Here is a 25,117-nt window from a genome sequence, read left to right on the forward strand (position 1 = left end):
GAGTATCGAGAATGAAACAGCTAGCTCGACAACATGTCTGGTGGACTAATATTGACAAAGACATCGCACAATTAACTGAAAATTGTGATGTGTGCAAAATTGCAAATCCTGTTCACGCACGTGAATACGTAAGCTAGCCTGAAGCTGATCGACCTTGGGAGAGAGTACATATCGACTTTGCTGGTCCATTTTGTAATTCAATGTGGCTAATTTGTGTCGACGCTTTCTCGCAATTTCCGTTCGTTGTACAACTATCTACAACAACAACGGTTGACACCATATCAGCATTGTCTTCTATATTTTCTCTGGAAGGTATACCAGAAACCATCGTAAGTGACAATGGTCCGCAATTTACAGCTCAAGCATTCAAACATTTTTGCTCAAAACTTGGCATCAAACATATAACAACAGCGCCGTTTCATCCAGCCTCAAACGGGTTAGCCGAACGATTCGTCAGATTTTTTAAAACTGCTGTTAAGAAAAACATTGACGATGGATTGTCTCTCAAATTCGCTGCATCAAAATACCTTGCAACATATCGTGCAATGCCGAATGCTGAAGGTAAATCACCTGCAGAACTTTTACATAGAAGGCCTGTTCCCACCCTGTTGAGTCAACTGTTTGAATCGCCTAGGAAGCACCTTGAAGCTTCGAAACGGAAAATGAAATTCAGTCTAAAGCAACCCGTCTTCGCTCGAAACTACGCAAGAGGGGAAAAATGGATAAAAGGAGTTATTGTGAAACAACTTGGTAAAATGGTTTACCGAGTGAACACATCTTTTGGTTACATCAAACGTCACGTTAATCAGCTTAAAACTAGAAGTAGCTCTGACCTCTCTTCACAACCAATATTTGAATTCGCTCCAAATTTCATCAATGCCACACCGCCTTCATCTAGCCAATCAACATTAATGCCTAGTGAAACATCGCATATATTTTTTATTTTCCTCTTTGTTTAGTATGGAAAAAATAATAATTATTATTATTGTTATTATATTTATTATTTTTGATTTCATTATTTCATATTAATTATTATTTCATACTCGAGTTCTATGAATTTCTACCATTTCTTTATTTTCTTATCTACATCAATATATTGCAAAAGGACCTTACCTCCGGTGTGACATTTTTCTTCTGCTGACCCAAAGATTTATTATCTGCATTTATGTCATTTAGTCGGGAACATCGCATATATTTTTTATTTTTCCCTTTATTTATTATGGAAAAAATAATAATTATTATTATTGTTATTATATTTATTATTTTTGACTTCATTATTTCATATTAATTATTATTTCATACTCGAGTTCTATGAACTTCTACCATTATTTCTTTATTCTCTTATCTGCATGAATATATTGAAAATGGACTTTACCCCCAGTGTGACATTTTTCTTCTCCTGACCCAAAGATTTATCACCTGCATTTATGTCGTTTAGTAAGGAACATCCTATATATTTTTTAATTTCCTTCTGTTTATTATGGACATATTATTATTATTATTATTATTTCATACTCGAGTTCTAACAATTTCTCCCATTATTCATTCTTCATTCTTTCATCTCTTATCTACATTAAACATAATTGCAAATACGGAATCGTCAAATTAATGATTTCAGTATAATTTCGAATGTCTAAAGCCAAGTGTCATTAAAGATAAAACGAAACAAGAATGAAAAAACAATTAATTTGACTAATTTGAAAAACAATGAAAGTTTACCGAACACGAGCTGTCCTTTTGGTCCATAACCCTAATGCGTACTTAATTCCTATCAAATACAAAAGAGAAGAGAAGCCAAAACATTGCGGCTGGAATTATTTACAATTTTTGTCTTCGTCGCAATTAAATTAACATGACGATTAGGCGTAATGCTTATTGTATTCTAATAACAATAATGAGCCCGAAAATGTTGTTGCCGCTGAAGCCGTGATGGCGTTAAGTAGGATAATGGTCACATTTAATTTGACCGAAAACCTTAAAATGAAGCGAAACGAAATGAAATGAAATAAAATTAAATGAAACGGAAGTAGCAGAAGTTTTTGAGTAGCATGGCTCACTCCGACTCACTCCGGCTCACTCTGGCTCATACCGGAACGGGTATAATTAATGAGCGGCTCAACTATACGATAACAAAGCAGCATTGACCAGAGCCATAAAGTGATTAATTACGATGAAGTTTCAAATATTTGAAATGTGTAGAGCAAACATAAAATTCGCAATCAAAAAGAAGTTTTATTTGGAACTTCCTTCTACTGGCCCCAGCAATCCTCCCGCCTACAATACGTATACGAATGCAATTTTATATCTGTTGTTGTTGTTGGTGTTGGTATTAGAGTTGTTGGCATACTGCTTCCGGGGAATTTTAATTAAAATTTGTTACACGTAATAATTTTCGATCAACTTTTTTCCACTTCTCCACTTCGGTTCATATGAAATGGCACCATTAAAATAACTGCAGGATAACAAAAACACATTTGATTGATTTGGCATTTATTTGAAAATTAATTAAAATTATCGTTTATGCATAAATTGAATAGTTTTAAATTTGAAATCCTTCATTCAGTGTAAGGTGAATGGGAAAATATGAAAAATAGAGTGCAAATATTCACAGGCTATTTGAAATTCACAGTAAATGTGCTGAAATAGTTGAAATTAAATCAAACTTAATTCAGCTATTATTTAATTAATTATGCAAGTTTTGTTACAATTACTGACAAAATGTAGATTCCATGTACGAATATAACGTCCCAGTATCGCCCAAAGCGGGACAAATTTTGTGCAATTATTGTTGATGTCAATCAAAAACTGTTCAATTAAACACACAACGTAAATTGTTTTCTAAGTATTTAAAACTGCAATTTAGTTTTACATTATCCTTAATATAACAATACATTTAATTTTCATGGCAACCTAAGACCTAAATCTAAATGCCTTCCTTATCTTAATCTCAAACATGTGCAGTACACCCTGTTACCACTAAAACTAAAGGAAGTTCTGGTCATTGATGGCAGAATTATCACATAAACTTCTCTCTAAACCCGTACATGAACCTCAAAAAAACAATATGTGTAGCATGTCAGGCAAAAATCTTCGCCACCCTAAAGACATGTGCTCTTGCTTTAAACATAGTCTTTCGCGAAAAGGAAGACTATATTCTAACTAACAGTCAGGCAGCTATTAAAGCCTTATCAATTGTCTGTATTTCATCCAAATTTGTGCAAGAATATAAAGAATTTATTAACGTACTGAGTGGTCTAAGGTAACTCTAGTTTGGGTTAAAGGCAATCCGGGCCTGCTGGACTGGGCGTGTCTTTCACGGATCCTCCTATTTCAATCACTACCCTGACAGCTACGGTCGAAGGTTTACTTATCGCCATCTCAGCAGTCAGGTTCAATCTATTCCAAAGAACCTTCGACTTGATACACAGAAGCAAATTTGAAGTACCTAGGTTAATATCTGCCTTTACAGAGCACAGGATCATAGGACGGCTCTCGAAGAAAGACACGAGAACACCTGCTGTGTCTATGTCCAGGCTTGGCCAGAACTAGGCTTAAGTTTCTGATGGCCCCTTTCTTTAACGCACTCGACGATATCTCCACCATTAGCATGGGCCAAACTTTTGCCTTTATAAATGCCTCTGGCTCGTTCTAGCTTGACTTTTTCTTTTCTACCCATTATTACGAGGATTTGTGGTTCCAAAATGGCGGAGGAGTATTCGTTCCTCACACTACCACAACCAACTAACTAACAAAATAACATGTTTGGGGACTACAATATACATAAGGCTCCAGCACGACCACAAAATATGAACAAAGACCGATAGCTCCACACTTTTAACAATAATGATAGAAATTGAATTATTGAAATTGAAAAATATTTATGTAAGCCTGAAGCGCTTATTAGGAAGATAGTTTAAGAAAAAATAATACGTTAACATAACTATCTTAATTATAATATTAAGTCCGAGAATATGAAGTCGATAATATTAAGTCAGAGAACTGCACAAAAAATCTTTCAAATCGCAGTGCATGCATAGTCTATCCTTAAGTCAGAGAAAATTTAACTGGTAGACGACTATTTGCACGGTTAGAAGTAGGGGTCGGGGTTACTTTTTCTAGTTTCACATATGACAAATCAACAACTGAATCGGATGTTAAGAAAAGTAATATCGTTCTCACATCAGTTCTAGAGTCTACGCCAAGAGAAGATCGCGTTTGGAAAAAACACGACCAATTGATATGCGGTCTTAACTAAAAATGAGTAAAAACTAAGAATGAATCGATTCTTAAAATATGGAAACATTTTATTATAGGAATTTTTTTTTTCTGAACTGTTAATTACTAGAAGCCTGTCCACTTCAAAATTATCTGAATGACTATCCACAAAATATAACTTTCGGTTCTGCACAATGGGCAATTATATCGAATTAATCGCAGTGTTCTCTTTATAATATGGAAGTAAATGAGACCCTTGCCTACTATATGCTGGAATAGCCTATGCCTTCCGTACTTATTACCTACACACATCAAGTCATTTAGAAGATAGAAAATCCTTTTGAATCAAGACTATATTTTTGCATGAGTATATAATGTATAATAATAAGAACTTGTTGTTTATTTTATTATTATATTAAAAAATTAGTATATTACATTATTATATTATAATTTTTTCTATTTAATTAGATTTTCTATTAAAATTTAAATTTTGGAAATCTCAAAATAATTTATGTATGTATAACTATGTTCCTCCTAAGACTTAAATGCAGGTCATAACGTAACTGCAACTATTCGAATCTTTTTTATTCTTATTCGTAGTATTTAAAATAAATAGATGTATAAAATAATAATCTTCCATTAATATATTTTATTTCGTCCTGTGTTCGTTTTCGTAATGATTAAGGTTTGGTTTCAAGACCCGTCTATAGGGTGTTGGTCAATTTTAATAACTCTTATTAACAATTTATATTTTTATAATACAAATATTCTTAAATTATCATGAAATCTTCTGAACATAAATACTTTTTTAAAAGAATTATAAACAGATATTCATTATATATAAAAATGATTTAGTTAATTTAATACATCAACCGCTTTAGACTTGAAGAACATGGCTTTTTGAAAATATTTATATCGGAACAATATATTCAAACCGATTTATAGCTTTAATCAAGACTAAAATAAAATTTTTATTTTCCACAAATTAAATTTCCTTGAGTGGCACCAATTTTTTATGTGAAAAGCTGTCAAGTGCTATTGGATTCAGTTTTTTTTCTAGCCTATAAATCAAATTTTCTATGAGTTTTTTTTGGCTTGATTCAAATTTAACACTTGCAGTTCTATATTTAATTATGAGTTATTTTATTTGCAAAATTGAAATTTAATTGTCTAATGAAGGATTGCACCAAATCGACACACCTTCCAGATTGCAATCGAATAAAGTGCGGAATACTAAAAACCTCAGTTTGAGTATCAGTGGAACTTGGACTTTAATTAAATGCATCAAAATATTAAAATATTCAATTTATATCCTTCTACTCATATGAATTAGTCGTGGGTGTATGAATATTTATAACGTTTATTATCGATTATTTTCAATTAAAACAAATATTGCTAATCGTTTTATGAATTCTAATGTCATATTATGATATTATTATATTATAATATAATATTATTAATAAGAAAAACCTCTGCTTAAAACTAAATACTAAATTTCTGTATTCGATCGAGAAGAAGAATCGAAAAACAGAGTTCGGTGTAGTATAAAAGAATGTGCAAAAGCCCTATGCTGTACTGGGGCTTTTGCCCCAGTAAAATGTATAATGTATAATGTGTGTAATGATATAATATAGAATATAGTATAATAAATATATAATATAATATTATATAATATATAATACTACATAATATATAATATAATATAATTAATATATAATTTAATATTCAAATTAATTTATTTATAAAAAGTTTTACCTTTTAATAATTTTATCATTTTTAAAATAATACTTTAACTATACTTTTATATAGATATTCACAATCGAAAAGATGTTAATATACCTGTTATTAAAATTAATAAAATATTAATTAGTCTGCAATATTTCACAACGGACAAAATGGACTACTCAATCTTCTTTGAGGATCTGATTTAAAGTCATGCATGGCTTAATTGAATTATCTTCCAATATGAAAATCTGAGTGTGACTGCAGCAACCAAATTAATAACGGCTAATATCAATATTGTGCGGAATATTACTGCATTCAATGATCGTCAAATTACAATGAAATCCCAAAATCCCAAAAAAACTAAACTACAACTTTTTTTTGCTCCCACCTTTCCCAAGGGCGTTAGCATAGAAATATCGTAACCACTTCATCTGTGAGGCAATATAGTAATATTTCAATAGACAACGCATATATGCTATCAAAAATAGATGTAAAAACATGCATTCTTCACTACTCTTATTCAAATTATCAGAATAAAATATTAATTAGAATAAAAGACCAGGTCGATCAGGTATACAGAATAATTAAGGCTTCTATTTCTAAAAGTACTAACTGAAGACCATGAACTATTAAGAAGTTATATGTGGAAGTTACAATCCAACTGTGTCGCTATTGACCCCTACTAAAACCACAATTGAAAAGCCGAAAGAATTTATCAATGAATCAAAATGGTTTTTGTTAAGAGAAAAAGAGAAAGTAGTTCTACCAGTAGTCTTGTAACAGTCTAATCTTAAATAATTTTACTAAAATTTTATGAACACATTTATTACAATGATTTTATTATGTTTTACACCATAATAATGTATGTTCAAATATTGACTATATAAATCTGAAGAACATTTGTTCAATTGTAATTTATTCCGAAATTTTTGAGTTGCTTAATATGATTGCTAATCCCAATTAATTAAATATTAAACTAATTGGTTCCTTCTCTTATGACAAATCTGTAAAAATATTACTATCAATTCTACACAACTATCACCAATATCTAGACTCATTCTAGTTACATTGGATCATTGAATTAGGGGTTGAATTAAATCTCATTTATTGTAAAATAATCTAAAAGTAAATAAAATCCGCATATTAACAATACTTATTAGAGATATTATAGGCTTATATAACAAATATATATATATATATTTTATGAGATTATTTTGAGGATAAATATTCTCGTAAGAAAATTTTTACACTTAACGAATTCCAAAATCGTATTTAGTTTGATCTTATATTTTTCAATAATGAATGATACTTATTTATAATATTGTGTTTTATACAATCAATTATATTATAATCTATGTTATTAATATTATTAAAAAAAGTGAATTATATTCGCTTAATAAATCCTTTCTTATATTAGAATTAATCAAAGTCAATCAAGCAACTTTAATTCAAACAATATTTGAGTATCCTTTGAAATATTACTACAAGATTCCGAATCCCTAAATACCAAGCAATTTTTATCTTCTTGGAAATATCATGCTCAAAATAGATTTTTATCGTAATGGCAAAATATTATACAAATATATGCCGATATACTGTCAACTTGCATATACTGTCAACTTGCATATACTGTCAACGTCAGCATTTTGAGCGTACCAATGGAACGTGGTAAGCCTTACACCTTTATTCCTACGATTGAACGGTCAGTGCTGTAAATTATTGTAAAGCGAATTATATTTCATGTTTGAGCTGTGATATTCATCATTCGGGTAATGAAATGACTCTATTCTTAAAGGTGACAATCAAATTATATATCTTAGCATAGTCATAAACAACAACAACAACTATATTAACTTGAAAACATAACGAATTATAATTGTTATTAATATATGTAGTGCTGAATTGATGTGCTACACTGATATGTCACAGAATCATGGACGTTAATACGGAATAAAATGAAACCACCAATAGTGTTCAAAAGAAAAGCTATTTGCAAGTTCTGTAGTCTTGATCTCTATGAAGACTGGTTCGCTGGTCTGGTTATGTCGTGGGAATGAAAGATTAGCATATGAATGTTTGCAACGACAGTCAGAAAAAGGCTGTATGATAGATTATGAAAAATGTTTTATGGTATGTATATTCATTAGAAATTATTTAAGTCTACTATATTGTTAATCAATATTTTATACTTTTAGTAATAACGTAGTTCTGACAAATTTATATTTTTTTATATAAACAAAAGTAAAATCTTATTTCTTTATTATTCTTCATTTATTTATATTATTTTTTGTAAGCACACACATTATTATTATTACTAAATAATTGGCTATGAATGCACCCCGACCTAGAAGATCTATTGTGTGCCTAAAGGTCAAACTAAAACAATTCTAGACTATTTATAAATCTCGTAATTGCTGTTGGCTTAATCTTACCTATTTGATTAGGGACTAAGATCCCGCTTTCAAGGTTGTCAAGTCTACCTCTTGCCGCCGCTGTGCAGTTGCAATAGGATATGTTCTGATGTTTGCTTCTCCTCATAACAGAGTCAACAGGAATTACTTTCTACCGCACCTAAAATCTTAAATCTTCAGTGTCCTGTAGGAAGTTCAATGTAGATTTTAATATCGATTCTGCTAAGGTTAAGGATAGCGTCAACTTTAATGTGTTCAGGATCAGTGAATCTTCTTAACTGTCGCATTTACAATGATTTTTTATCAGTGTAACTATAATGTTTAGATTAAGTAGATTCATCTCATAAATCATTAATTTGAAAAAAATTGTTTATCCGTATATTATTATCCATATCCGGTTTTCATATTCTATGTAATGGAATAAATTTTTATGCATATTTGTTGAGAGAACTGATTACGAAGAAAACGTAGTAAAGAAATTCCGTTATGTGAAATCGGTTGAAGCAATTAAAACGCTCCCAACTGAAATGAAAATCAAAATTTTTTCAAATTCCACGGCGTTTATGAATGCTGCGTTGAGAGTTTCATTTTCTTTCACTCGCAGCAAAACTAAAACTAATTAAAGCGAAGCAAAGCAGCGAAACGATTTCGCTTGGAGGCAATGACGTGCTTACCTCCAGCACATTTACCCTTAGCTGGCACTGGTTCGTGGGTTCCGGTACCTTAAAATGCCCATCTTTCCCGCTTTATTCTATGAAATTCGCATTTTTATTTCTGTACAAAATTCTTTTCATTACACTTACTCAGATTTGTTTCTGATTTAATTTCTTCGGATTTAACTTTCTGCCTTATTTTTTACTACTGGTCTCTTGCTTTTTTTTCTTACTGGTCTGTACTACACGCAAGTTGCCACACTGTAAAAATTCGCAAACTCATTTCAGCCATTTCGCTACAAACTGCTGCACTCAGTAGTCCTTCACACCACCTCTCTTCCTCGCTTCCTCACTTCCTTGGTCCTTGTTGTTTTTGTAAAGCAATTTTTTTAGCCCAAAATTCTGCTCAAAGCATTATATTGACGTTTTTTCTTATACTTTGTTGCCATTGCTTGAGTATAGTGAATGGTTGAGAAGTGAAGGGAAGCGAAGGGAATGCTTAAATGTTGCCCTAATAATTTAATTGAAATTCTTTGAGGGATTAAAGTTTTTTAACTATCCGCATTTTCTTACACAGCAAGCATTTTTTATGCAAACTTAACATTTATCAAAGTTATAGGAATGATGGTTAAGAAACCAGCGTCGTAATGCCATTGAGAGTTGGTCTAAGAAATTTGTATGTAATTGAAATTATTTAGCATTAAAATAACTGAACTGGAAAACAACTTCCGTTGTGCTTTTCTGAAAACTAACATAAATAGTATAATGTGTTTATAGCAGTAAATCTCCAGAATTACGAATATCGAAAATTATAAAAATATGTCCAATTTAGACACAAATTTCATCATTTGAAATCATGCAGTCTTGTGATAATGTATTAACAGAAATATCTATTTACCCAATATATCTATATAGAATAATACATATAACACATATCGCTAAAATGTATAAAATACGAGTATATAAAAAAAGATGCTATTTCCAAACATTTAAAAGTTATTTCCAACTTTCCAACTTCCAACTTGCTATAGAATCTAACAATTATATGAATTATCACATCCTTCCATTAATTCTGTAGAGTATTATTGATAAATAAATATTATTTATTTATTATTATTTATATATTTATAAATTATATATTTACTTCACTTCGAAAAATGAAGTAAATACATAAGTATAATTCACAAATCCATTATTGTAAGCACTACGTCTCACCTCTCACTCACTCACTTACTATATCTAAAGATAGATATATCTATATATGAATAGATATAGAATTGAGTCATATATGAATAGAATATATTTATTAGATCAGTGGAAACCTTTCTTCTAAAGATGCAGAACGCCTAGATCCAGAGAAATCACAATTTCATGATATGTATCTAATCATGATAATATATGCAGGACAATATCAGAATGTTAAATAGTAAAATATGTGTAAGAGATCACTACAAAACTATTATTTTTATTCATGAATATTTAATTAAAAATTTAATATCAAAATAGCTTTATCACGGAGTAGATTATTGAGGAATTTTATATTTCCCTCTCCAATGTTATTGCACATAGTTTATTTGAAAAGTGTGTTGTAAAATTTACTTCTGTTCTTGGCCAGGTAATTTTTGGTTCATATATTGATCTCACATTCTACTGCTATATGTACAACCTTATTAATACAGGATATGACTTAACTTATCGTTCTCGCGATCGTAGTTCCCTTTCTTAACAATTTTTTTAAGATATATACTAGTACTATTTGCTCTAATTGTGTCTAATTTACTGTTCTGTGCCATTAAATATGCAACATAATTTTTACCTATATAACTATAATTACTTATAGTTCTTTAGTAATATCAGAGTTGGTACAATGCTTTTGGACAGCTTGGTTGACATTTCTCTTTCCATATAATGCTCTCATTTCCGTTACAAACGCATACTAATGTTTTAGAATAGGTAAAAGTCGAATGATCCAATAAATATGACTAATCATTGAGGAGTTAAAATGTGATTTCTAGTAAAAAGTGTGTATTAATGGGTTAACTAAGACAACAAGCTCCAAGACGAATATAAGAAACACTATTCATTAAATGCTTCAAAACGCTTCAAAAGAAGATCTTTGGGTTTAGTGCCTTCTGTGGACTTCCTCTCGGGTCTTTAGCACTTAGTTTCTTCTTGGTTTGCCTTTCAGATAATGTCTCTCGAATATTAAATTCTAAGCGATTTTTAGTCGTTAATCCACTTATGCTGAACAAACCGTGCAATGATGTGTTTGGTGTGCTCAATTCAAAATTTTAATGATTTGATGCTAGTGATTCAATACTAGTTGATTTTTGATCAATTCATGATATCTTATATGATCACATATTTCCATTTATCATATTCTCATAACTGTTTTCAAACTACTTGTTCCACTTATGAATTCTGTCATGGAATAATTAATCATCTCCATAAAATTTATTCGTCAAATGAAACCTTTTTGTAAGAATTTTACATTGCATAAAATTTAAGTTTAATAGTTTTTCTTTGTTCAATGCTTATTTTAATAATCATACTTGTGACGCAAACATACGTCCAACTATAATAAATGTCCAACTATTTAAGTATTTTTTGATTACTACATCAGAAAGATTTGAATACTTGTTTTTTTTTGTTATCGATACTCTGCTGTGCCCACGGTTGCCACTTGAAAATTTTTTTCTGTACCAAAATTGGTTTAAAAAGGTACCATTTCTGTAAAAAAAGGTCCAAAATTTTTTTGGACCTTTTTGTTTTCTCGTTCTGTGTTTTTTATAGTGTTATAAATGAACAAAATATAAAAGTGGAAAGTTGCCATTTATAAAAAAAAATTATTTGGAAATATCCGATAAAGTTTGGGTCGTCAAAAATGTACAGTTTTTGAAAATGAGTTCCCAAAAAAAAAAAAAAGTACCAATTTTGGTACTAAAGTACCATAAGTGGCAACAGTGGCTGTGCCTCCCATTTTATGTTTCCAATTTCTACTCAGTAAAACTAATATATAGATAAGATAAGATAAATTTCATAAAAACTGATCGATCGTATTATACCAATTAGCTTCTACTTCTACTTTCTACAATACATTAAATTCTCTCTAGAAATACTCTAGTAATCTGTCTAATTTTACTTCTAACATGAATTTATTCAATACATCGTTTCACATAAACTTCTTTATAAAATTTTAAATTTATACTAAATCTAAAATAAATACTTGGCAAGACCGAACTATTGCAATTTAACACACAATTGAATTGCTGGAAAAAATGGCAATTTTCAATAAACAAAATTATTAACTGCTTTTCTTATATCCTTTTCTATAATTCGAAAAAACAGAAAACTTATTTCACTTATTGACTCCATTATTTCGCTTTGTTCCTTTTATTTCATCAACTGGCCACTTATGTTGGAATATGTATGACTTCATGCGCTCGTACTTAAACGAAGCTAAGAAGTTCCTTGGTAGCTGCAAGGAGCTTGGAGAATCTCAGAAACTCACTAAGAAACAAAAAGGATATTTTTAAACGAGAAAATGTACTTAGGAGTAATATAATGTAAAGTGCCTTCATATCCATTTGGCTATAATCCCGAAAAATGTATAATGTTTGCTTTCAATTTTCAACTTCATGCTGAAGCATCCAATGGAGCACAATGCAATGTTGTCGTTTTATTGAAGCAGAAACGTAACAAAGGCAGAATGGAATACTATAAACATAAAGAAATTATCCATTGAATACATTTCAAAGCAAATAGAAAACTCTTAAGGGATTTCTCCTTAATATGCAGAGTGCCAAATAACATATATATGAAGGCGGTCGTAGGGGGCAGTTAACCTAAGACTACTTATTATTTAAAATTTTTAAATTTATAAATAAAAAAGTTGTATTTGATTAAGATAAAATCAAAGTTATTTAAAAAAAATTTCTTAATAGAAAATAAGTAAGAGGGTAAGGTAAGATTATTATATCAGCATTGTTCATTTGGTTCGAATTATTGTTGAGTAACATATTAATGTTGTGAAATCAGAGTATCCGATAACCCACATTTCTGTTACTTAAAAGATGCATTCAACAACCCTAACAGTAGGTATCTATGACAAATTCTGCCTACTAAAATATGCAATTTCATAAAGACTATGTATATGACCCCATGCAGGACTCCTATCACATTCTTGTATTCATATTAATTTTATACGTGTTAATCGAGGAGGAGCATTAGGAAAGTATAGAATCACCTTCAAGTATTCAATAATAAATGTGTACACTGGTCTAAGAGAAAATGCAATAAAGAATTTTGTTGTGAAATATATCAACCAAACCATATATGTAACCAAAACAAGTTTATTCTAAGCGTATAGCTTTTTGCCATACACTAGCTCGACTAGGTGTTCCAACCAAAACAAGACCTCGAGCTGTTAATAAAGAAATTGAAAATGCCCGATATACGTGCAATGATGTCACGAGAGTTAAAGCGAGAGTTAAAAAGGCAGTAAGTAAATTGAAACTTGATTTAGTTGCACTGCTTCAAGAGCATTCGTCAAACAGAGCATTTATTCAAGGCATCAAGGCAACGACTCACCATTTTACAATATAGTCCATTTTTTTCCGTTAAATATATAGAAGCTGTGAGAACTTACTATAACAATGAACGACAACTTGTCGCATATAATTTTCTTTAGTAATCACAACATTGTTCGATATGTCAATACATAAAATTGACAACGATGTTGTCTAGTGTACTATATTAGTTATTTTGTATATTAAGTCCAAAACTACCCTAAGTGAATAGTCCGAAATATTAAACTATATGTTGCTGGTAAATAATTAAAGTTCGTTAATTAATTATTAATCCACGACTTAACTACTGTGTGATATATCGACCTAATGCGCCAGTCGTTGAGTGACAGAAAGGGGATCCAGTGGAATCCCTTTACACAGCTTGAAGATCTGGAATACGCAGATGGCAAATGCCTCCTCAGTTAAACTCCTTATAATCTACGAATGTATATTGACGCCATTTATAGTAAGTCTTTAAAAGCGAAACTAGAAATCAGCATAAAGAAAATTAAAGTTAGTGCTGGTGGCTACCGCACCAACCTCACCCCAGGTGTTAACTTAAATTTAAATTGAACCAACATAACAAAGCTAAGACTATATTTGACATGCTACGCGCTATCTGGAAACCTCGACATATCTCTGTAAAAACCAAGCTATGCATATATAATTACAACATCAAATCAGTACTACCGTCATCGACACACGCCGAAAAACATTTTCCAACAAATGCGTGCATCAGATTCTCAACATCTGGTGCCCTAATCGTATCAGTATTGCTGATTTTTGGGATGTCACCTTTCAAATGTAAACCTCTGAGAAAGAGTACTTACGTAAGTGGCGTTGGATCGGCCAGACCCTTCGCAGACCGATTCAAATATTGTTCATCAAGCAGTCAGATGCAACCCCCAGGGAAGTGGCTATCATATTGGGGTGCCTGCTACAACATGGGAAAGGACAGTCGATGTAGAATTGCAAGCAGAAAATTATTTTTGGAGGCCCTATGTTTTACTGGTAGATGAGGATAATACTACAACCCTGATTTCACAATGCCTAATTTAGAAAAATCATTTTGAGGAATTTTTTGTTTAAAAAAAAAATTATATCTGCTATATATATAGATATTCCAATAATAGTGAAATATTAGATGTTCCAATTAAAAACTTCTTTAGTTTCCACTTAGTTTGTGTTTCAAAAACACAATAACTTCCTTTTGATACTGGTTGAGAAGAAGAATATTTCCATTCCATTTTCATTCAAACGTGGTAATGTACTTTAGTTTCTTTAAAAAGAAGCCGATTTCGATTAACTTTTTTACCTTCCATCTACACTACATTACAGTAGTGGACAATATTATTGATCGTTTTATTAATTCACATAGACATAAACACACACACATTTAATATCTAAGAATATATTATAAATTAAACTTTAAAATTAAAATTTTAGATTTAATATATAATAAATATACTTAAAGTAAACAATATCCTTGCCAGTACAATTACTATTCTTGTATAAATCTTCTATACATACAAGCAGATTGGAATATTGTAAAAATTGAATACCGACTACTTTTCTAAACTTTCCGCTCCACTCCACTCCACTCCATGCAGCTTCCATCGCTTGTAACCACTTGTATGCATATGGCGAATTAAATATAAGCTTAAAGCAATAAACTTGAAGTTTATTGTGCCCATATGATTTTCTATGAAATAGAAAACATATTTCATATATCACAGCGCCAGTGCAAAAGAGGATAACTATTGAATAGCGAGCATCGTCACATAATCCTAACTGCTGTTCCACTATAAAACTTACGAGTACAACTACACCCACAGCATTATCCTTTTCTCATGCAGCCATCCAGAATAAAAGGAGGTATATTTTATTATTATTTATTGCTTGTTTAGGACTCTGTTTACATACGTATTCCCTCTGATTTTTATTGGTTTTGTTTTTATGGATGCGGCAATTGATAGTAAATCCTATACAGACGTGTATTAGTCATAAATATTTTATGCAAATTTATATGCTTCTATAATGTTATATAATATGTATAAAGTATCTATAAAAATACTGTTTTTAATATGAGTAGCGATTTCGAGATAAATTGGAAATATGCAACATTAAATTCAGTGATACTTTTCGCATTCATATTGGCCTGTAATGTGAAATATTAAAATTGAAGGATAATCTAAAATTAATGTACAAAATAATTTATCATAGAAGTGGTGACTGTATTTTGATTATTAAAATAAATTATCAAAACGGGCGATGCCAAAGAACAGAAGACCTTCACCTTTAATATATCCTATATGACCATTAGTTGTTATATACGTAAAATTAATTTTCTTTTAGAACTACTACTTAGAAATTATAGCTGTGGATTAAATTATTTTTTAAAAATAGTTAATTTTATATCAAAGGGATGAATCTCTCTATAGAACTTAAGTCCCAATAAGAAATTCGCACGGAATATCGACATGCAGTGATGAAAAATATATAATATATTTGCGTAATACTGAAAAGAAGTATTACTACCAAAATTAGGAACGGATTATCAAGAATTTTCCACTCAACATCTTTACGTATAACCATAAGCATTGACATAAACATTACAGCCTTTGGGCTTATTCAAGTAGTCAATAACAAATTAGACTGTAAAATGTGACCGGGACATAATAATATCTTACATATCGCTTTAAAAAAACTTATCCTTTTTTGAGGTTTTATAATCCATTATTAAATTTTGCTTATTGCGCAAATAAATGGAATATATCCTTAATTGAAATGATTCCAAGTTAAGCTCTCATCTTAGTTTTTTCACATAGGCCAATTGGCTTACTGCCATATCTTTCTAAACCCTTTGACAGAGGACTGCTGCTGAAGCTAAGAAGCTGTTTTTTGACAAGCAAGACATACTACCATCCCATCAGCTTGGTTGTAGAGAAATGTAGTGAATGTAGTAAGGCGCACATTTCAGCTTCGAGAATACTATTTTGGAGCATTTCTCGTAGTTAAACAAGCATTTCACAAAGACTGCTGATGCAGTCTACCAATACTCGGGTGCTATGAAGTAAGTTAAGATGACTTTCCATAGAAAAGCTCTCTCCATATCTTGACCAATATGATTGTGGGAAATGGATTATCCTGGACCTTTGATATCATCACATGATTTCCCCAATAATATATATTCAGTATTTCTAAGTGAAAATATAGTCTAATAAATGGAAATACAGTAAAAGGACTTAGATGCAATTGAAAGAGTTATGGAACTTCTGTATTGGAAACCCATCTCCAGTTTTTTACCAATATAATAGTGAGGCATAACTCAGTATATTATTTTTAAGCAATAATATAGATTAATAATTTCGTATCTCGTGAAAGAACTGAGATGCAAGATTCTTCTTCATTTGAAACCTCTCTACAGTTCTTGAACAATATGATAGTGTACACTACGTATAATCTACTACTAAATAGTAGAAGGACTTAGATGCAATTAAAGGAGTTAAGATACATCTGTATTGGAACCCATCTCTAGTTTTTTGAATTGTGTTAGTCATGTTCTGAGCAATAATATAGTTGAACAATCTCATATCTCGTAAAAGGATGCGGATACAATAACATAAGTTGAAATACCTCTCCATTGCAAACGCGTCTCTAGTTATTGACCAATATGATAACGAGAAATGAATAGAAATGAATAGAAATGGATAAATAGATTTCCCAAAAATTTATATTCAACATTTCCAAGAAATTATGCAGTGTGACCAGTGCACATCTCATGGAAGGACTCAGATTATTTCTTAAAAATACTCGGGAGCAAGAAGGGAATTAAAGTACAGTACCTTGTGAGTTTGTAAGATTTTTAATTACGATTCGTTGGCTGAGTTTATTTGTTTACAAAATAATAATCAAACGGCAAAATCTATAAGTAAATGCAATATATATACGTGTATTATCTTATTTGTATCGCATTTCATCATTGATGGAGACACATAGCTCTGCCGTTAGGGATTTAGTAAGAAAAATTAAGTTTTGAATTAAGATATATTCGCTTTCTACAGCTAATAAAATATACGAAAGGATTTTTTAAAAGTGACTTTCATGTGAGCATTATTTACTTTTCTTGGATTTAATAAGAAATAAAATTAAAAATTGAAACGGACCAATAAGGAGAAGAAGAGGAAAAAATAGAAGAATCTCAGTCACTACAATTTTTTATAATGCACAACAACTCAAGAGAATGTTTGTGTCACTTTGTTGAAGGAAGCAGACAATGATTGTGAACGTACGAGGACCTCACAGGATAAGATATTGCTTTTTAAAAATGTCAATATCCTTTCATGCTTATTGCGTTGATTTTCTAAAATGGCAACATTTTCATTGAAAAATTACTTCAAATTTTTCGTTGTGCCATTTGAAAAGTAAAATAGCTTAAATAGAAAAAAATTGTTGAAATGTACGAGTTTATATATGAAAATGGGAAAATATTAAAAAAATGTGCTTTCGCAAAGAAATCGAAAAATCTTAAAAGGAATTCGCATAGATATATCTAACAGTACGTTGTCTTTTTGTATGGCAAATAAAGCAAACAAACGGAAGCTGAAATTGTTTATGTCCGTCCACTTGTCTATACCAGTTTGACGTTTACCCAAAATATGTTAAGCTGACGACGCCACCAGCACCAGCACTTGGTTGCACTTCGACACTTGCTGCACTCGCTGCACTTGCTGCACTCGCTGCACTTGGTGTATTTGGCGTACTTGGCGTAGTTGTCGTGCAGAGCTGATATTGAAAATGACATATTTGTGCATGTGTCACATTGGGTAACAAAACGTATGAATAAGAAGAAAATGTAAGGATTATAGTCCTTGCTATATTTTAAGCAATTTTCTTATTTATTTCAACTAAAAAAGGACGACGTAAAATATCTTTTTAAGATAAATAAAAAAAAAATGGAACTAAGCTTATAGTTTACGCTAAGAACGGTGCTGGTAATAGCATTGGCAAGCGTCTAAATGGTTTCCGGTACAAACTCACATACCCGTATTACCCGTATTTTTTCCTTGAGCTTTGAAGGCGTGCTAAGTGCTGTGCGCTGAACGCTGAAAGCTGAACGATGAACGATGAACGACGAACGTTGAATGCAAACATATGGATAAGTGTAAACATAACGAACAAATCATATTTCCAGTCACGTTCTAAACATAAACGACAATATTTTTCAATTTTTTAGTATTACTAAGTATTTTACAATTTTTATTGCAACAAAAAAAATTAGTTCAAAATCTTTAGTGTGAAATGGTGTTGTAGTAAACTCGTGGATGTACAGCTTTTTATACTCTTTTATACTTTATTTGACCATTCATATATATATGGTACTTTTCCCATAAATTTCATAAAAATAAAATGTCATATAAATTTTCTTTTCTTTCTTTTTTTTCTACAATTGATATTTTTTAATTTACTTTAAAATGTACTCAACACAATATTCAATTATCCGGAAGTCAACTAACACCAAACGTGGAGTATCATATATTAAAAGATGAAGAAAATTCTACTACTTATTTATTTTAAGTATAATTTTTCATAAACTAAAATTGCCAATATTAAAAATATATATATTTTTTTATGAAATACATCTAATATCACAAAACATGTAGCTATTAATAAATATAGTCTAAACGATAAGAATAACTCAGGTACCTGTGGCCTTTAGTTCCCTTATTACCATGTGAGTCTTACTGGAATGACAATAGTTATAACTTCTAGAATGATTAATTAATTTTCTTAAATGTTAGAAGTACGCATTAAAAACCATTTAATTTTAAATTTTAACCATTTAAAGCAATTTTGAAAAAAAATAGTTAGTATCTTAACGGCTATCGCTAGCTACTACTTTTCCCAATTTTTGTACCAACATACAGATTACGTATTGAATCTTTCCCATCTTTCCCAACATCCCCACCTTTCGAGACAATTCACATTAATCATCTTTTGGCTTCTTCGGAAGACATATGTTACCGTTCGAAAAAAGAAAGGGCAACGTCTGGAGACTACGGCGGGTAGGAAAATACTTCCCATATGAACGGTTCCAAGTATATTTTGACCGATTTTGCGACATACGGCCGAATATTATCATTTTATGAAATTAATTTAGGTTTCAAAATATACCAGCCATTTCTCGTTTAATGCAAACGTTGTTTTGTGAGCATCTAATCCAACATTTTCATCGAAATAAAAAACGTATGTTTAATTGATAACAAAGCTGAAGCGAAAAAATTAAAGGCTTATAGATTAGTTTTTATTTCAGTTTTTTTATTATGTAGTAGTCTATGTAACTATTACCGACATTTCGAAATTTCTTTGACTTCTTGCGCGGGGCGAAGTTTTATTATAACTGTTTTTAAAAACATATCGAATAAACTTATGTATCCAAGCATATGTTATATAGACAAATCAAATTTAATGTATTTTTTATGATCCTTTGTGTACTGTCACTGAAAAATCATAATATATATGAAGTTTTTAATAATTACAAAATTTTTAATGAGTTTATACTAAACACTTACTAAATCACCCTAATAGCACAACGCCTATGCACTAAAACTTCGGTACAAAATGGCAAGATTTATACCCCACTAAGGCATTTCAGCTCGGCTGAGTAAACTCAAGTCTACAAACGGACAGTTAAGCAATATGTAGAAGTCTAACCCAATAAAGATCCATACTAAGCTTCAAACGTAAAGTCAACGTTGTTTTACGTATGCGAAACGTAGAAAAACACGACTTCTATTCAATCACAAATGCTTAAGAAAAATCCTAAAAATATAGTGACCGGAGCACATATCGAATACCGATATATGGGAACGCACGCAACCGATATATGGGAACTGCCACTGAAATCAAAAGAAAAAATGCTTAGGAAACATACTGCATAACAAAACAAGCCCTACGCTGGAATCCACAAGGCTGCCGCTGATCTGGAGTTCCAACTAAGACATGGCCGTAGACTAGTTGCTTAAAGATGCACAATAGTCCTGGAATCAAATTACGAGAGAATCAGGCAATAGAGTAATAATAGTGAATAATAGTTCAGACCTTGTGTTCCACTAGGAGAGAAGGACAGCAAGAAAGTAAGAAAGTAAGGTTGCTTAAAAAAATTTATTAAAAATACTTAGTAGCTTATAGAAATAGAACTTCAGGCACTTGTTAAATTGACAAAAGTGTCAACTTCAAAGTCTACAGAGACGTTTAACGCTATCTGGTATCGCTAGAAACCAATAGGTTTAAGCATGGCTTACAGTCAAACAGATTAACCTAAGCTAACCTGACGTATCCTATATATACGCAGATGATTAAGCTTTAGTATTCCAAAATTACTGACAGCTAACCTTACAAGTATTAATAATAGGGCTAAATAAGTTATTATGTTATAACCAATATAAATCTATATATATATGTGATATATATTTATAATATATTTAATTTTCTTATTTTTTGCTTCTCATCAACTTTCAAGACTTTCATTTTATTTATCTGAATAATTGGTTATAAATATTTATTCAGATTTTCCTGTCTTTTATTTAAATAATTTACGACTACGCAACACAAACAACAACAACAATAATAATAATGCTGCATGGAAGTTTTAAGCTTCTTCTTTCCTTTGAATATTTCAGATACGCCAACAGTGACAGTTCCGTTTCAATTTCACCGATAAGCGCTTTCAGTAAAAACACCAAAAATAGCAAGAAATGAGAAAAAATATATAAAATCTTATATGTGACCAATAAAAATATATATTATATATACGATACATACATACGAGTATATAGTTATGCGCATATGTGAGAAAACATCATAAAAATCGTTGCAACTATAAGGACGCAACTATAAGGACTTGCAAATGGAGGGGGAAAGTTGAACGTATCTGCGAGTAAAAAGCGCACAAACTGATGCCAACCAACACTTGACTGAGATGATAAATACTAAATTTCATGCATTTATCCTTTCGACTGGTTTGCAGAACTTAAGGACAGCACCAGATAAAATGTCACATATAAAATCAATATAAAAACTTGTTATTTCCTTTGCTTGGTAATTTAGTGCAGATAATGAAATTTGCACATTTTGAGTTTACCAGAGAAGACCCATAATTGGTGTATGAAATATGTTGGGAAAAATATTTTAATAAACTAAGAAAAAAATTACTTTGAATTTTAGAAAAACTCTTATTACTTCTATAATGAAAAACTGGGCTGAGTAGTGAACAGCGGTCAAGAAGATTAGAGACTAGTATGGTGGATATGAAGGAAGGATAAATCAATAAATGAAAAAGTAAAAAATACTATCTTAATTTAGTAAACCTTTTACACTTTTATATTTAATAACGATCTTTATTATATTTAATAATAATCTTAATTATATTTATTAATAATTTATATTAATTAGCTCAAGTGGGTTTTCTTCGACACAAGGCCGTCACTTATAACCTAACCTAACAGATATTAATTGAATGCAACTGATTCGATGGAGTAAGAAAATTTGATCCATTTAGTAGGTGCACATTTATAAAGCAGTATTGATATGTTCTTGTCCAAATGCCTAATATATTGATAGGTAAAGTTAGATTAGGTTAAAGGTTGAGTTCTGTACCACTAACGCACATAAAAAATCCCGTTGTAATACTACGGATAAAAGACACTATCCGTACGTCAGATGTGAAAAACTGCATTAATGATAGAAGTCTCAAACATCTAGTATACGAACAGACGCACCTCCCTTAAGTATAACGGAACCAAACTGAAAAGTCTAATAAAAGTCTAAACATTTGGCTATTTCCCTTATTTTAAAGGATGACAATTCTATCAGATCATTTAACAAAGCATCTCTAAAGATTATGAATCTTTTTCTAGGTAATATATATATTATTAATAATACAAATCGGCCCTCTTGGCATGATGGGTATATAATGGAATATAAAGAACTATAGTATAGAGCGTTTGAGTTCAAATTCCGCTAAGATCTGATATAAATTCTTTATAGAATCTTTCAAAAATACTTTTACATTCTTTAAATTCATAAAAAAATCTATTACAAAATCTCCAATAAGTCTGTGCGTAGTTTACAGCCAGTCAGGTTACAGCTTACGGTCAGTCAGATTACAGTCAGTTAGGTTAAGAAACCTAGATTAGGTTATATCGATAATAGAGAAAACTGCTATTGTGGTATTACTGTTTTCTATCATATTACTGAAATAATAAAACGAAGTAGAATAATACCAGTTAGTAGAATAAATTATGAATAAATTCTTTTAAATCTTCATAAGACAGTAGTTAATTGCAACAACAAGTTTTTAAAGAAATAAAATCTAGAACGGTTCGAACAATAACGAAGAAACTACAACTACAAAAATTTGATTCGTTTACTAAAATTTGGCTGATCATACTATACTGATCAAGGTTCATAGGGAGGGAGACCAAGGTTCATACTGGACTGTAGTGCCAAATAAGAAAAAGACAATGCTGAACATCATCGGTCATCTTAAGAAATATTCGAATTTTTATTTAATTAATTTATAATCCGTATATAATATGTTAGACTGCAAGTGCCTGGCATAGAACTGCTTGTCAGATTAGAAACGTTGACTGATCGTATTTTCCACAAGTAGCCAAGGTTGCACAAACTTTCAATGCTCAAGTTTCACGTTTTTTGTCACTTAAATTGTAAATAACACTAACCAAAGCATTTTTAAATTAGAACGAGATTATAAACTGCAGCAGAAATATTTGAGAGAAAATGAAGACATCTGTTATACATAATTTTACTTACTATATGTTAAACGCCTTTCTTAGGTGCAAGCTATTCGCTAAACAGGCTGACCATACAGCTGTTTCAAGTATTGTCAAATATCTATTATCCTACCTGACGTTAAAATCAAAATTTAAATCGTCATTAAATGAAATAAATCTCAGAAATTTGACTTCAAGTGTTAGGCACAACTAATGGAAACGTCTATATAATTAAGATCAGTTTGTTTTTTCCTGCTATAACCTGAACGAGGACAAGACAGGTTATGACAGGTTTTTCTGTCTTTCCTTTTTGTAGAAACTGCTCCAGTAACGCTTCATTAATTTACAATGCATATGTTATAGTAGTGCCTTAACTCCAGCGATATTTTAATCTCAATGAATTTCACCCGGAATCCCACCATAAACTAACTTCATATATATTTTTTTATTTATTAATTTGATATAATGTATATACGTCACTAAATAAATACATATTTTCTTTCTAAGAATTTGAGAAATCGTATGCACCTGCTATTTTATATTGACATTTACTATAACTTTATGGAAACCTTTAATAGATTACTAACTGAACACACAATTGCGCTGAAAAAGTTTCTGGTCTGGATGTTTAAAGATATTGTACTGTGTAAGTCCGCAATTTACGGTAAGAAACTGCAAGGGAATACAATATAAAACGCGGCATTACTGTCTTCAAGTATAAATTACAAGCACTGAGATATTTCTTTACTTGGAGATAGTGATACAGGGTTCTACTTCTGTAAACTCAACTCGTACAATATCTAAACGAAAAAAAAACGTTCTTTAAAGTCTGCTTTTTAACTGTGTGTGATTACTTGATATATATGCTATTACTCTCCCATAGCACATATCAATATTGAAACACCATGCAGGAAAAAAAATTTTAACTAAAACTTGATTTGGAAAATATAAATTTTAATCCTTCAAGTTTGTGCAAATAACTGAATTGCATTATGTGTATGAAATTATTGTAATTAAAAGCGATATAGCACTATAAAGATATAGGGATCTGCTCAAGGTGTTTTAAAGATTTGAACCTCAGTCGTGTAGGTCCACAACTAGTACCGAAAGATCTGACCTTTAAGCAAAAAGGGACCATGAGATCACTAAAGACAAGATTTCAATAGGTAAACTCGACCCAAAATTTATCTAACGTATAATTACTACCAAAGAAACATAAATTTATATTACAACATGCGACTCAAGGATCAGGCAAGTGATTGGCGTTCACCAAACCAAGTAAATGCCACGGTCACAATTTTTATAACTTATAAGTGTTGTGTATCATGAATATTATGAATAAAGAAAATCAAAAGCTCAACAAAAGTTATTATTTGAGCATTATAGGACATTTGCGAAAAGCAATCCGCTAAAAAAGCCGAATTTGTGAGCAAAGAACTTTTGGAATTTGCACCACAATGACACAACTTCGTTCATATAACAGTCACCAAATTTTCCAAATTTGATTCCCTTTGATATCTTGCTGTTTGAACAACTCAAGAATCAAATTGGATCAAGCATAAGGCGCTTTGATCAATAGAAATAACTTTTAAAGGTACTGTCCTCCTTAAAAGTTCAACTCGATTATTAAGAGCATAGTTGTATTCCGTTGTTTCAAGTTCTTTATCTTAGTGGTATTATATCAACCATTTTATCTATAAACAAAAGGAGCTTATTAAGGAAATTCTCAATGTTATATAACTTCAATAAAA

General features: G+C 30.8%; 1 protein-coding gene across 1 annotated transcript; it reads left to right on the forward strand.

Annotated features, from left to right (window-relative positions):
- The first annotated feature begins 200 nt into the window (after positions 1-200).
- LOC119675574 (uncharacterized protein K02A2.6-like) lies at positions 201-959 on the forward strand. The gene has a single exon (XM_038086780.1). It carries the CDS (start codon positions 201-203, stop codon positions 957-959), a length of 759 nt encoding a protein of 252 aa, XP_037942708.1.
- The last annotated feature ends 24,158 nt before the right edge of the window (positions 960-25,117 follow it).

This window comes from Teleopsis dalmanni, chromosome 2 (genome assembly GCF_002237135.1).
Source record: "Teleopsis dalmanni isolate 2A chromosome 2, ASM223713v2, whole genome shotgun sequence".
Taxonomy (NCBI): Eukaryota; Metazoa; Arthropoda; class Insecta; order Diptera; family Diopsidae; genus Teleopsis; species Teleopsis dalmanni.